The 12,433-nt window shown below is 41.3% G+C and overlaps 1 protein-coding gene across 1 annotated transcript; it reads right to left on the reverse strand.

The window, feature by feature from the left end:
• Positions 1 to 170: 170 nt before the first annotated feature.
• On the reverse strand, positions 171 to 11,949 carry acsl4a (acyl-CoA synthetase long chain family member 4a). Its single transcript, XM_079556206.1, has 15 exons — positions 11,836 to 11,949; positions 10,069 to 10,607; positions 8,542 to 8,719; positions 8,010 to 8,119; positions 7,312 to 7,450; positions 6,960 to 7,110; positions 5,541 to 5,664; positions 5,161 to 5,232; positions 4,898 to 5,037; positions 4,616 to 4,788; positions 3,504 to 3,578; positions 3,214 to 3,402; positions 2,147 to 2,261; positions 1,828 to 1,985; positions 171 to 1,259 (listed from the first exon to the last, which is right to left on the reverse strand). Exons 2-15 carry the CDS (start codon positions 10,423 to 10,425, stop codon positions 1,102 to 1,104), a joined length of 2,139 nt encoding a protein of 712 aa, XP_079412332.1. The 5' UTR covers positions 10,426 to 10,607; positions 11,836 to 11,949; the 3' UTR covers positions 171 to 1,101.
• Between the last annotated feature and the right edge of the window lie 484 nt (positions 11,950 to 12,433).

Raw genomic sequence — 12,433 nt, forward strand, 5'->3', positions numbered from 1 at the left:
CTGTTTACTGAGGTAATATACACAGAATTATCTTACTTACCAACAAATAATTTAGTGTAGCAATATGTACATTTAAGTTTTGGAATTGTTTTGCAAGTACACACAACTTACTTCATATATTAATACATTTGCCTAACTTTCCTGAGTCATACACAGTTGGATGTCACTCAATAAATATAAATGGCCAATGTACAAGCAAGAGGTTATTTTTTTCCTTTACAAAAGATGCCAATTGCAACAATAAATAGATATTTTTCAAACAACCTCTGGTCAGTGAGGCATTTACGCCATTTTGAAACATGTAAACAATTTTCCTCAATATGCCACTTATTTCTGCTTTACTACACAAAGCACAGCAGATGGAAGGCACAGTAACATTGAAAAACCTTACAAAAAGCGTTGCACGTGTTCTTTGACATGAACTACATTTTTTGTAACTATTCAATTGAAGTAACACCAAAGCTACAAAAGGAGGACCAATATTAATCTTGATCTACATAAGGGTGTGCTAGGGTGCTTCTATTGACCTTCAAACCTAGTTCAAAAGAGTGGCAGTATGGCAGTCTAGTGCTGAAATGGTCTTAATATATCCCTCTTCAAAAAGATATTCACGATATCTCAACATTCAAAGCCATTAATATACTTCCTACTCACAGAATACAACGCAGTACAAATTAGGGCTGCACAATATATCACAACATTTGCCTAACTTTCGTTTTTTGCAAATACTCCCAAGGCCTGGAACCACCAATCATTTAATTTATTCCAAAGCAATGCTGCATATTCAGGCTTCGAGTCTACAGTGTTACCAGCAGAGTAAACGCACAACTCGAGTCAGGTTTTCATTGGCTACGAATAAACAAATCAAAGGATTAAAAGATTGGATGTGCCTGTTGAGGAAATAGTGCAAATTACATAGTTACTGCGATTGTTTGCAATACACTGTGCAGCCCGTTTTCAAAAGGAGCAGCTTACAACATCCCAAGTTCATTTCTGCTCAGTCCAATGAGTTTATGTACAGTACACCAACAGCATTTAATTTCATCCCACAGGTTTTTGTATTTTACAGTGGTCAAGGTTGTCCTGGAGAAGTGCACGGATTCATTTGCCGCCGTACATTCGCTCGATGTGGTGAAGATAGTGGTTCTTGAGTTCTTTCCTCTTCAGTTTAAACGCATCTGTGACCAAACCGGTTTCCGGGGTCCATGGATCCGGACTTAAGTGGACCTTGACCGGGATTTCGAACCTCTGCAGTTTAACTGGAAAGAAAAGAAAAGAATTTTGGCCCTTAAGATGATTTTGAGAAATATTAACACACATCAGAGATTAAGTACCTGCTAAAGACAATCAAAAATAAAATATACATACAGAAACGTAAGGAGCGCTATCTACAGCAAATAGTGCCAAAATGAGCTCTGACTAAATGTAGTAAAAAGATCATGCATTGATGTCCTGCCTTTGAGCAGCAGAGCCCCGTGAAGCACAGACCACATTACAAATGATTGATTTGATCATTCAAACATCAATATCAGGCTGCAGATAATAAAACTGCCACACGTCTGTTTGAAACTTCTCTTCCACATGACTGTGTTGGTGCTTCGGTCGTCTTTATGAGAAGTCACAATAATAAAGTTGGTCCACAAGAGGTCAGTGTTGAAACAGAATGAAACCACTCAGAGACTTCGAAGCTATTACACTTTTTTGCTAGGAAAGCCTCAAAGTGTTAGAAGGCTTCACTCGCCCATCACTAGGTGTTGACCCTCCTTTACTACATATTAAGAAGTATTAAAGTTGGTGAATCAAATGATGTGGAAAAAAATGTCTTACTGTTAACAGCGACCTCCTTGAGCTCCTTCAGAACCTCGCTCTCCATTTCAGGATGTGTGCAGATCTCCTCCCAAGAGCCCATTAAGCCCCTCTTTTTGGCCAACTCTGTCAGCTTTTTCTGATTTGGCACCACAAAGCTTATTACATAGTTCTGCTCACTGTCAGGGACAAGAAAAGTAACATTAGACGTTTGGTTACAATTATTAGCCGGTTATTCATGTTTAAAAGGTGTGTGTGCTATACAGTGTAACCAGTTCTAATTGTTTGAGGGTGTGCCATCATCTTTAAAATATAATTAGTGTTTTGAAATTCCTCTCACCTATTCGCGTAAGCACAGATGTTGTCTACGAGAGGACAGTTCTTGAGAGCAGACTCTACTTTCCCCAGGGAAACGTACTCCCCAGCCTGGAGCTTCACCAAGTCCTTTTTACGATCTAGAATGGAAACCAGCATGTCAGTGCGACTTTAGTGATCCAGAGCAAAATGGTACTCAGTAAAACATTGTGGTAAAGCAAGTGAGATCATATGCTCTATTAACAAATCAAGTGTAACATTATCTGGCCAATTCGCTAGTGTTGGAGCAGTTGTCTAGTCTTAAAGGGACTATACAGAGTTTAAAAATGTTACAATTATGTATTTTCCTCCCCCTACATGTTCCAGCCATGTCCTAAGGCAGTGGTTCTCAACCTGGGGTCGGGACTCTCAAAGGGGTCGCGAGATAAATTTGGGGGGGTCGCCAGATCATTTAGATAAAATATACATATTTTCATTAGCATATAATCTAATGTTTTATTGTAGCATGTGTTTGCTATTGTACCAGAGTGCCATTATTTGTTCGTAGTTTCATGAATTTTATTTCAGCCATTTGTTCTTTTTCTTTGTTTTTTAAGAAGTATGTAGGCTAATGTTCCTATTTCTCACGGTGTGACCCGGATGGGGGGTCACAAACCCCTTTACCTGTTATAATGGGGGTCGCGGCTCCAAAAGATTGAGAACCACTGTCCTAAGGTGTAGAATGAGCCCAGACCTATTCACCACAACTGCCTTTGAAGTCCTGCACTCAAAACGTTGTTACTTTGGGTCCGATTTGCAGACATCCACGAGCATAATATAGAAGGTGCAGTTACACGTATGACCTGAGGTGGCAGTAGTGATTATAAAATGGCCAACTTGCATCTAGCCTCTAACAAATGGGCCTTTGAATTATGCTCGGCAATTATATTATTAACATGGGGATTTTTCATGGACCTTGTGACAAACATTAATGATCCGGTTCAAAGTTAAGTGGTTTTCCTTCCTACCTCCTTTCTCACTTGCTTTACTTGGAAAAGGCCATAGTTGGACAGATTTCTAATTAACACTTTGAAATGGTGGTTCAATACACACCTACTATTTGCAGACAGCCATCGGAATGAACCACCCCAATGTCCCCAGTGCAGAACCATCTCTGTCCTTTCTCGTCCACAAAGAAGTCGCCGTCATTGTTTTCATGGCGGAAATAACCTTGAGTTACGTTGGGACCCCCGATTAGAACTTCTCCCCTTGGGTTTGGCTTGTCATTCTTAGTGTAGCCTCCTATAGTTGGGAGAGAAAAAAGGAGGGAGCAGTGTTAGATTCAACCTGTAATTCAAACATTCCTGAGTTCAGCGTGTGCCAACAGGGTTTAAGCGTCACACCTTCTGCCCAGTCTCGGAGGCGGATCTCGCAGCAAATGAGCGGAGCTCCAACACGACCAGTACTGATGTCAGCAACTGGAAGAACAGGAAGATATTATTAGCACAGCGTGACAATGGTATTACAAACACTTTATCAAATGAAAGTTTAACCAAGCATACCACTATAACCAACAGAGATGTCACTTTTGTTTAACCTCTTGTTCCTCACCTTACAGCCCATAGGCCAGGGTAGCACCTCATTTGAAAGCTAAGACCAACAAAACTCATCTCAATGGATCTTCTTCCACACATTGTCGTTGTTGGTCTTGTCGTCACTTTGACATGTTTTTTTCATTGCTTTTTTGTCACATTTTTGTGGCTCTTCTGCTGCTTTTTATCATGTTTTTGTCTCTCTTTTGTTGCGTTCCCTCGTTTTGGTCACATTTTTGTCACTTTTTCATCGCTCTTTTGTTTTTTTTATCCTCGTTTTTGTCACCATTTTTCAATTTGAGTAATGCCAAATTGGAGAAAATGTGCTCAGTTCAGGTGGGAGTTAAGAGGTCAATCACGACCATGATATTAAAGGAACAGGCCACCGTTTTTCCATATCGAGATATGTTCTTACCTGAGTTTAGATGAGTTGATATGTACCCATCAGGTCTTTGTGCGTGCCCTCAGTCACGCAAAACGACCAAATGTTAGCATTTGGCCGCTCCCAGCATATTCCTATAGCTCCAAACGGGAGCTCTTCCACAGGTGTGCACAAAGACCAGACAGGCACGTATAAACTTGTCTAAGCTCAGGTAAGAACAAATCTCTGTATGGAAAAATGGTGGCCCATTCCTTTAAGTAAATAATATTATATACAATTTTGTGGACAAAATGTCACAAAAGGTTGTAGTTAATGTTAGGTATGGCTTTAGATTGTAATAATATATTTATACAAGGTGTCGTGGGATTGTTAGCTTTCGTAAAATGCACTAATGCTAGAAATAATGCCACGAGAAGTAATAGTAGTAGTTGTAGCAAGGAAGCAGAAATTTGTCATGCTGATTTATGAATTTTTTTAAATTTAACTTCTATTTCAGCATGTCAACTTCAGTATTTTCACTGGATTGTGCACTATCGTTTACCTTCTGTGATGGTGCCCGCCCCACAGGTCTCGGTGAGCCCGTACCCCTGGCCCACAGGGCAGCAGAAGCACACGTTCATGAACCTCTGAGTGGCAGGAGACAGAGGAGCGCCTCCCGAAAGCATCATCCGCACCTGTCCCCCCAGCAGCTTCTTCACTTTACGGAACAACAGGCTACAACGGAGAAATAATGAAATTAATACATGCAAAAGTGACATGCTGTGAATTTGGCTTTTGTAAGTTGGATCCATTGTTATTCCCCCAGAAAAACGTAGTGACTTACGCATTGCAAAGAGGTGCGTCATATCCTCTTTTGATCTGCTCCAGCTTGTACTTGTATCCGAGCGTGAACAGTGTCTTCTGCACGTAGCTCATTTCCTGCACTTTGCTCATGACGTTTTTGTTGATGCGATCCATTATTTCCTTTCAGAGAGAAAGAGGGAAAAAAAGGGGTTTAATTTCCCTGGAGCGTAGAGACCCAATCAACTATGAATGATTCAATTAAAAGTACAATGAGGATTAGAATAGATTTGACGGGGCACTTACGGGCACGGCTGCCATGAGGGTGGGCCGGAGCACGCTGCTGTCGCCTTTGCTTCCTTTCTTGATCTTTGTCGACTGAAACAAGAAGAGGAATGTTGATGGCACCAATTTAAGAATGTATTGTATACAAATGGGGTGTGTAATGTGCGTTTTAGTTCAACAAGAGGCTGCATCTTTGTGTAAGCTCTCAGACACAGACGGGTTTTCCATCATAGAAAAAGGTTCAATTAGTCATTTTAACTGGGTTGTTACTAGAAGGGAGGGGTCTACCTTGGTATTAGCACAACCCATCTTTATTTATTAGAGGTTACACGTTCAGAGTAGGGTTTTTTTTTAGAATAAAGATGGGTTAAGGTGAATTTACAGAGGAAGCATTTTTGTACCTGGTCGGACAGAGTCTGAGGGGAGGAGTATCCGATGCGACAGCCATAAGAGACACAGGAGATCTCTGCCGTCATCTCCAGGACATGTGCCAGGGGCAGGTAGGCGATGTAGGTGTCCTTAGGCCTGCCACACAAAACAGGATACAGCTTTGAGCCCAGACTAACCATTTTCACTTCAGCATTTTCACTTTTCAGTTCATGTTTCATAGAAGTCACGATGATAGGACCTTTGCAGCGGCCGATTTAATTTTATTACTTTAGGTGATCCAATCATAGTTTCTGTGCCAGCTTTGATTAGTTGTCATTAGCATTAGCATATTGTTGCTATCCTCGGCATTTAAAAAATACAACACATAAATACAATAGTGAAGGTCAAAACTAACTCAGCGATTGAATTCAGCAGATTCTGCACTTCAAAATGTCATATTGACGGAGGTTTAGTGAAACTTGTGTTTAACAAACTTGAAGCTAACCAATTTTCATTGCGATGTTTCTCACCTCCCCTGTGGCCTAGGGAGTTGTGAGAGGACTCGCTTTAAAACCTTGACTTTGCTCTTACCAATACAAAAAAAACGGGAAGTCTCTACTGTTTTTGGCTTTTTTCGGCGCCGGATAGGCCAATAGCCGTTATTGTAAAATCCCCATATATCGGCCGGCCGATATATCGGCCTCTAGTAATAAGAATTTTAATGCATTAGGCTTTTGTGCATTATTCATTCAGACTACTACTATTGTAGCCACAGCTGCCCTGGGGTAGAAAGACTGAAGCGAAGCAACCAGTCTGCGCTATCGACCTTTCTGACCACCACCAACCACTCACTCACTACATCCACCCAGGCTTTCTGATGTTCCCAAACAGTCTCCCATCCAATGCTTAGCTCCCAAGATCTGACGAGATCGGGCAGAGGACAGATGGTAAGGACTACTGTGGTGGTATCTGTTTTTTGTTGTCTTTTTTTTCTTTCTGCTGTTGCTCCTCACACACCTGTATTATGTGGGCACTGATTGGGGTGTGGTTGCGTGAACATTTATGGGCCACACCCGAACACCATTTTACCTTAAACCCTGCGGTCAAAACATGTTGGCTTGGCCTTTTAAATAAAGGCCTTTGAAGTACTACCTCGAGCTGTTCATATTTGTTAAGAGTGCCTGGGATTGATGCTTTTTTTTGCAATTTAATGCATTTGTTGATATGTAAGGGGTTATTCAAGGTCAATGTCAAGGTCAACAACCACAGCTGCCCAAAGTGCTTCACATATAATATATAATACAATCTAGGAATACCAAAAAAACAGGGCATAATAAAATAATATTCACATAAATCTAAGCTTAAATGCCGTAAATAGGATTTAAGAAAACAGGAGGAGACCGGTGTAAAGTCATGAAGTGTAACATTAGGGTGCCTGATTCTGTACTCACCCAAGCCCAGGGATGCGCTCGCACTGCCCAGTCATCCCCGCGATCAGGTTGCTGTGGATGATCATGACTCCTTTAGGACGCCCCGTGGAGCCACTCGTGTACATCACCACAGCCAGGTCTGAGGGCTCCGGCTTCACGATGGGCCTTTCCACTGTGAAGGCAAATCAGAACATCCCAAATCTTCACCTTCATCGTGCATGACTAAATAATGAATAACTCCTAAACTCATCATCATGAGCAGTTTAATACTTGAGAGGGCACAGACGGCCAGTGTTTTAAAATAGCATTACAGTTTTTATTTTTAGCAAATCCAAACCCTAAAGGAAAATCATGTAAACAGGACGATACGTACAGTTTTCAGGCAACGCTCCCAGTTCTCGCACAGACTCCATGCTGTGAATGGAGAGTCCTGCTGGGTACCCGTCTGTGCTGACTTTCTTTTGGTCGACGTAAATCACATGCTTCAGTTTAGGGATATGCGGAAGCACATTCTGAGACAGGAAATGAACCAATTAGGAATAGTACACCATAATCATCCGTCATCACATGATACTGGGATACTGCAAACAATTATACGCATCCTGGATTGATTTGCTGCAAGTTTTGCCAAAAAGATGATCACCTCTTAGAAATCATTATATCAGAACTTTATAAAATTGAACATTCTCTTAACAATTAGACAATGTATGCTTCTAGTAATAATAATAGTAAGCCAACACCTCTATATGCAGATCTCCGAGCATTGCTGTTCTTAAAAGATGATACAAACCCCGAAAATGTTATAGTAAGAGAGTATAATATAAGAGAAGAGTATTTTTTTTCCTAATTTGCATTTTATTTGGTTTCTGTCACTCAATAGTAAAATAATACTAGTTTTTAGCACCGAGTAGGCCAATGTTTTGCATGTTCAGCAAGAGGATACACAATGTAACGCTGTGTATGCAAAGATAGCGTGTCTGATAATTTTCAAAATAGCTAATAGATGGCGCTTATCTGTCCAAACAAAGTCTTTGTTCCACGCACGCACTATCAGTGTTTTGATGTGCTTACTTTGAGTTTAGTCTCCAGCAGCTCTGTGCTGGTGACGAGATGAGTAACACCGGTCTCATTCAGCCCGAAGGCAATTGCATCTTCTCCCAAAGTGGCGTAGAACGTCACCACTAAAAAAGAAAACAGGCATTACACCATGCAAGTGTCTAGAGATAGAAGTAAAAGAAATGTGTTGCAGAGTAAAACCAGGAGTTGATTGATTCAGACACATTTTAAGGAAAAATTGGGCAAAAGTACAAGCTTCACTTCCTAAAACATCATTTACTAAAGGAAACTTCGAAAACAAGGAGCTTCAAAGAAAGGGTTCTGAATCTAGAGATAACACTAAAGAAATAAAATCATCCATCATCTTGGAATCAATTGACCCAGAGGTTGTTTGGTGTTGTTTACTTCTACTTAAGGCCTCCAGGAAGTGTTTACGTTAGAAGTCAGACAGGTTCTTGCTCAGAGCAGTATGTTTCAATCATAAATACCGCATTATATACACTTCAAACTTGTGATGCAGTTATTACCGTGTACATATCACACTTACGGGGAAAGTTGCGCCTGAAGCAGGATTGGGCGGTGATCATCCACTCAGCGCGGGTTTCACAAAAGATTGCGATGCAGCTTTTGGGCTGCTGTCCAATAGCTGCCAATCCACTGCCGAACTCACTCATGATGGTGTCCACTTCATTGTAGGAAAGCCATTTATATTCGCCAAGAATCAACTGTGAGGAAAAGAAAAATGTAAGCACTTATGAACCATGACGGGACTCATCATTCCAATATCAATCGCAATATGAATGGTTTGGTTTAGTCCACTGCTATGGTGCTCGGTAGGGCTGGGTGCCATTAAACAATATTAGTATGGTTTTGAAAAAAAGGTTTAGGTACTACTGGTGTAGAAAAAATAAAAGTATTGAAAGCAGATACCAAAAGAAATAGAAAAAAGTGAAACACAAAAAAATATTTGGAAAAAAAGGGGGAAAAGTGGAAAAATGCCTGTTAAAAAACGGGGGAAATTTAGGAGAAAAAAAAAAAGAAAAACGGAAAATTTGGGCAAACAAAACGTGACAAGTTTGGTTAAAAATTGGAGGAAAAAATAAGAAAAACTTGGAAAGTGTTTTTTTTTCTGCCCATTTGCATTGAAAAGAAGTTTCTTGTTTCACCTCAAACAAATGATACAAATGCAAAAGAAATGAAATGGAAGGAAAAGGACTACATTATCATTATCAATCTGTTTTATGATTGTATATGACAAATAATTTAATATAGGTATCAAAAAAAGTATCGTTCAGATATTGTTAGCGAAAACCAAGCATCGTTAATGTACCAGTATCAAAAAACATTTAATGGTACGCAGTGTTAGTCTTCGGTTGTTCATTTTGTCGGGACAGTGCGTGCTAATGAACACACGCAAGACTCCAGCAGGTTAACACACCACAGCAGATTGTAGCCAAGGGCTGTCGTAATTTCCATCCAGTTACCCACATTTGCACTCACAAACAGACTCATTCATCCCAGCCCCAGTGTGGACCCTATTGTGCTTATTTTTAGAGGAAATCTATGCAGGCAGTATGCAAAGTATCCACACAGAGAGGAATCTGCCAATACTGTAGATGAGACCTCAATATACAGGTTCTGATTATGGAATGTGTGGTATGATAATGCGCCTGGTGATCTATAATGGGCACAGTGATACAAACCTGTTTCAATTGCATATCTCATTAAACTGTATGATTGCAGTACTTGGCAATAAAAAAAAATTGCCGAAATCCAAAGCTTATTAGCCTATTTCAAACCCATTCAAAACTATGGCCTATTTTTCTTACTTCTAATGCGTTGACTTTGATGCCAAAATGCTCGCTTGTTGCCCAAAGTACTAAAACAGGATAGACTTACCCCAATTATAGTTTATGTTATAAATATTTCAGGGGCTCAAATAGCTTTTAGGGAAGTCCCAGTAAAAAAATACGGTTAACTTTGTCTGCAATGTTGATTTTGAGCCTTACTTTACAAATATATCCACTTCTTACGTGAGTAGTCATACAGCATTAAGATAGAAATGCTTCCTTACCTTTTTAAATACTTTGCCAGTGGGCTGAACCTCATTCTCTTCACTGAGCACATCTCTGGTACCGAGACAGCAACCTGGTCCAAATCTTTGCACAGCGGAGTAAAAAAGCTTATCCAGCGTGTCTTTGCCCGGGAAGTCTTCATTTGCCAGGGAGTCAAAGTGGTCCACACACCGGTAGGGCCCCTCCGTTTGTCCCGTTGTGGATTTGGCTTTGATGCGACTGGACTGCATCTTTTTCTGTCCCGCACCGGTGATGTAGTACCAAGGCAGGAAGGAGACCAGCGACCAGAGCCATACAACAAGGTAGACAGGCAGCAAGAGCAAGTATTGTACGCTCGAGTCTGGGCGGAGACCCATGATTTTAACGACAGGGGAGGAGTGCTCAAAAGCCTGAAGCGGGTCGATGTGTCTGGCTTGAAGGTATTTGAACGGTTTGTATGGAGTGTGCAAATTGGGAAACTTTATGACTAACAGGAAACACCCCTCGAGTTGTCAACTTTGGAATCCGCTGAGATGAACCACAGCCCCCCTGATGGCACCTAAAATCACACAGAAAGGAGAAAAAAACACGGTAAAGGCAAGGCGCAGACTATGTTTTCAGCTAAAGCCGTCACGTGAAGAAGAGGAACTTTAGTTGGCAAAATGCTTTCCACAAAAACAGCTCAGTTCTGCCTTTATGCCAGTATCATTTTTGAAGCAATGTCCTTCCAATCCCTCTTCTATATTATGTCTGTTCTTAAGGTTGTTTGTTGTACTGATGCAAACTCCTGGCTTAAGAAACACCTGACCAGCCAATGGGGCCCCAGGGATGGATAATGCAAAGTCAGTACCAAGTCCGATGGGGAGACTTTCCATCCACCAATGACCAAAGCCGAGCGAGTGAAGAGGATCTCGCTTCTGTCGACCAATGACAATAGTCTTGAAGCTCACACCACAGTGTGGCCAGTTAAAAGGCCACTCCAGGGCAAGCTCTGTGCCCTCTAATAGCATCGCAGGCAGCACAACGAATCTACACGGAATAAATGCTGATTGAATCAAATGCTGCTCTGTTTCTGATTTTCCACCGCCTATACCTAATTACAGCCTTGTGATAAAAAACCAGTGTGAATCAACAAAGGTACACAGAGGGATTTGTTTAAGGGCTAATCAAGTGACGCACGTGGGATGCACTTTAGTGTCGCAAAAAATTATGACTTATAGTCCCGTTTGTTCCTCTGAATTTATGTCCTGACCCAGTTTAAGCAACATGTGCAAGAAAAGTACCTACTGGTGAAATGATTCATCACTGTGAATCACACTCAGCTGCGTCACCTGTCAATGTCTTGCTATTTGTAACTAGATTTCTGAATATTAACAAAGAGACTCAAGAATAATACTCAAAATAGTACATTCGTGAATACATTTGTTGCTTTTGACGTAAGTTTGGATGCGAAATACGACGTGGTCCTGATGAACTCTCTTAGCGTAATAGCGATAAGATCATAAACAACCACCAATGCGAATTATTAATGACATATACGCACATTTGATTAATACAGTCGAGCTTCAGTCGTCTATAAAAGGACTAAAACGGCGGGTTTCTAACAATGAATGGCGGATACAATAGCCACCACACACATACACGCGCGCCGTTGGTAGCATCACTGAGCGGCAACTTGTCCTCATCTGCCAAAGGATGCGGTTGCTACAAATTAAACGGATCACGGTAATAATGAGCTTACGGAGAGTGATACCCGGCCCTCGTTGGCACGCATACAGCTTCCCTACCTTGGCTCGGCTTCGGTGGATAGAGAAAACCCGGTCAGTGTGCCTAATGTGCCCCAGCGGCGGCGGCGGTAGTGTTGAGAAATGACCGACAGTAACCTACGCTGGTGCGAGCGACCCGGAACTCCTGCGTCATCTGAGTCCACATGTTTCAGCCAATCAGGAGCCGCGGAGAATTTGTCCCATTTTTTCCCTTACGTCTGCTTACGAATGTTTTGCTTTTTTTTTTTCTCCCCTCCTTTCTTTCATTTCTTTCTTTCTTTCTCCAACAACAAACAGTACTGAGCTGGAGTACAAAAAAAAAAAAAAAAAACACAGCACCCTATGCATCCAAAATAGCCTGTAGCATGACTTACATAAATAGCTGTTTACTCGGATGATTGCGAGATGATACCAGCTAGCTCCCATTTCTGGCCTGCTACAAGGTTAAGCTTGCAGGACATGAGTGATATTTTCCACTAAACAGTAAAACAGTCCATATAAAGATATCAGGGATGAGCAAAAATAGCTTTATGAAAGTCAGGCCAGCTTCCGCGTGCTTGAGCAGAGCTTGAGAAGTTCATACATGTAGAGCTATGGGGCACAGATAGATAGAGGTGGA

Source organism: Gobius niger, assembly GCF_951799975.1.
Source record: "Gobius niger genome assembly, chromosome: 5".
Lineage (NCBI taxonomy): Eukaryota > Metazoa > Chordata > Actinopteri > Gobiiformes > Gobiidae > Gobius > Gobius niger.

Bases quoted from the DNA above. Each gene is read 5' to 3' on its own strand.
- acsl4a (XM_079556206.1), bottom strand. From the start codon at position 10,425: ATGGGTCTCCGCCCAGACTCGAGCGTACAATACTTGCTCTTGCTGCCT. The intron at 5,233-5,540 runs GTACAAAAATGC...TTCTTGTTTCAG, and splicing joins CTCAGACTCTGTCCGACCAG to TCGACAAAGATCAAGAAAGG. The intron at 1,260-1,827 runs GTAAGACATTTT...TTTTCTTTCCAG, and splicing joins CAAGGAGGTCGCTGTTAACA to TTAAACTGCAGAGGTTCGAA.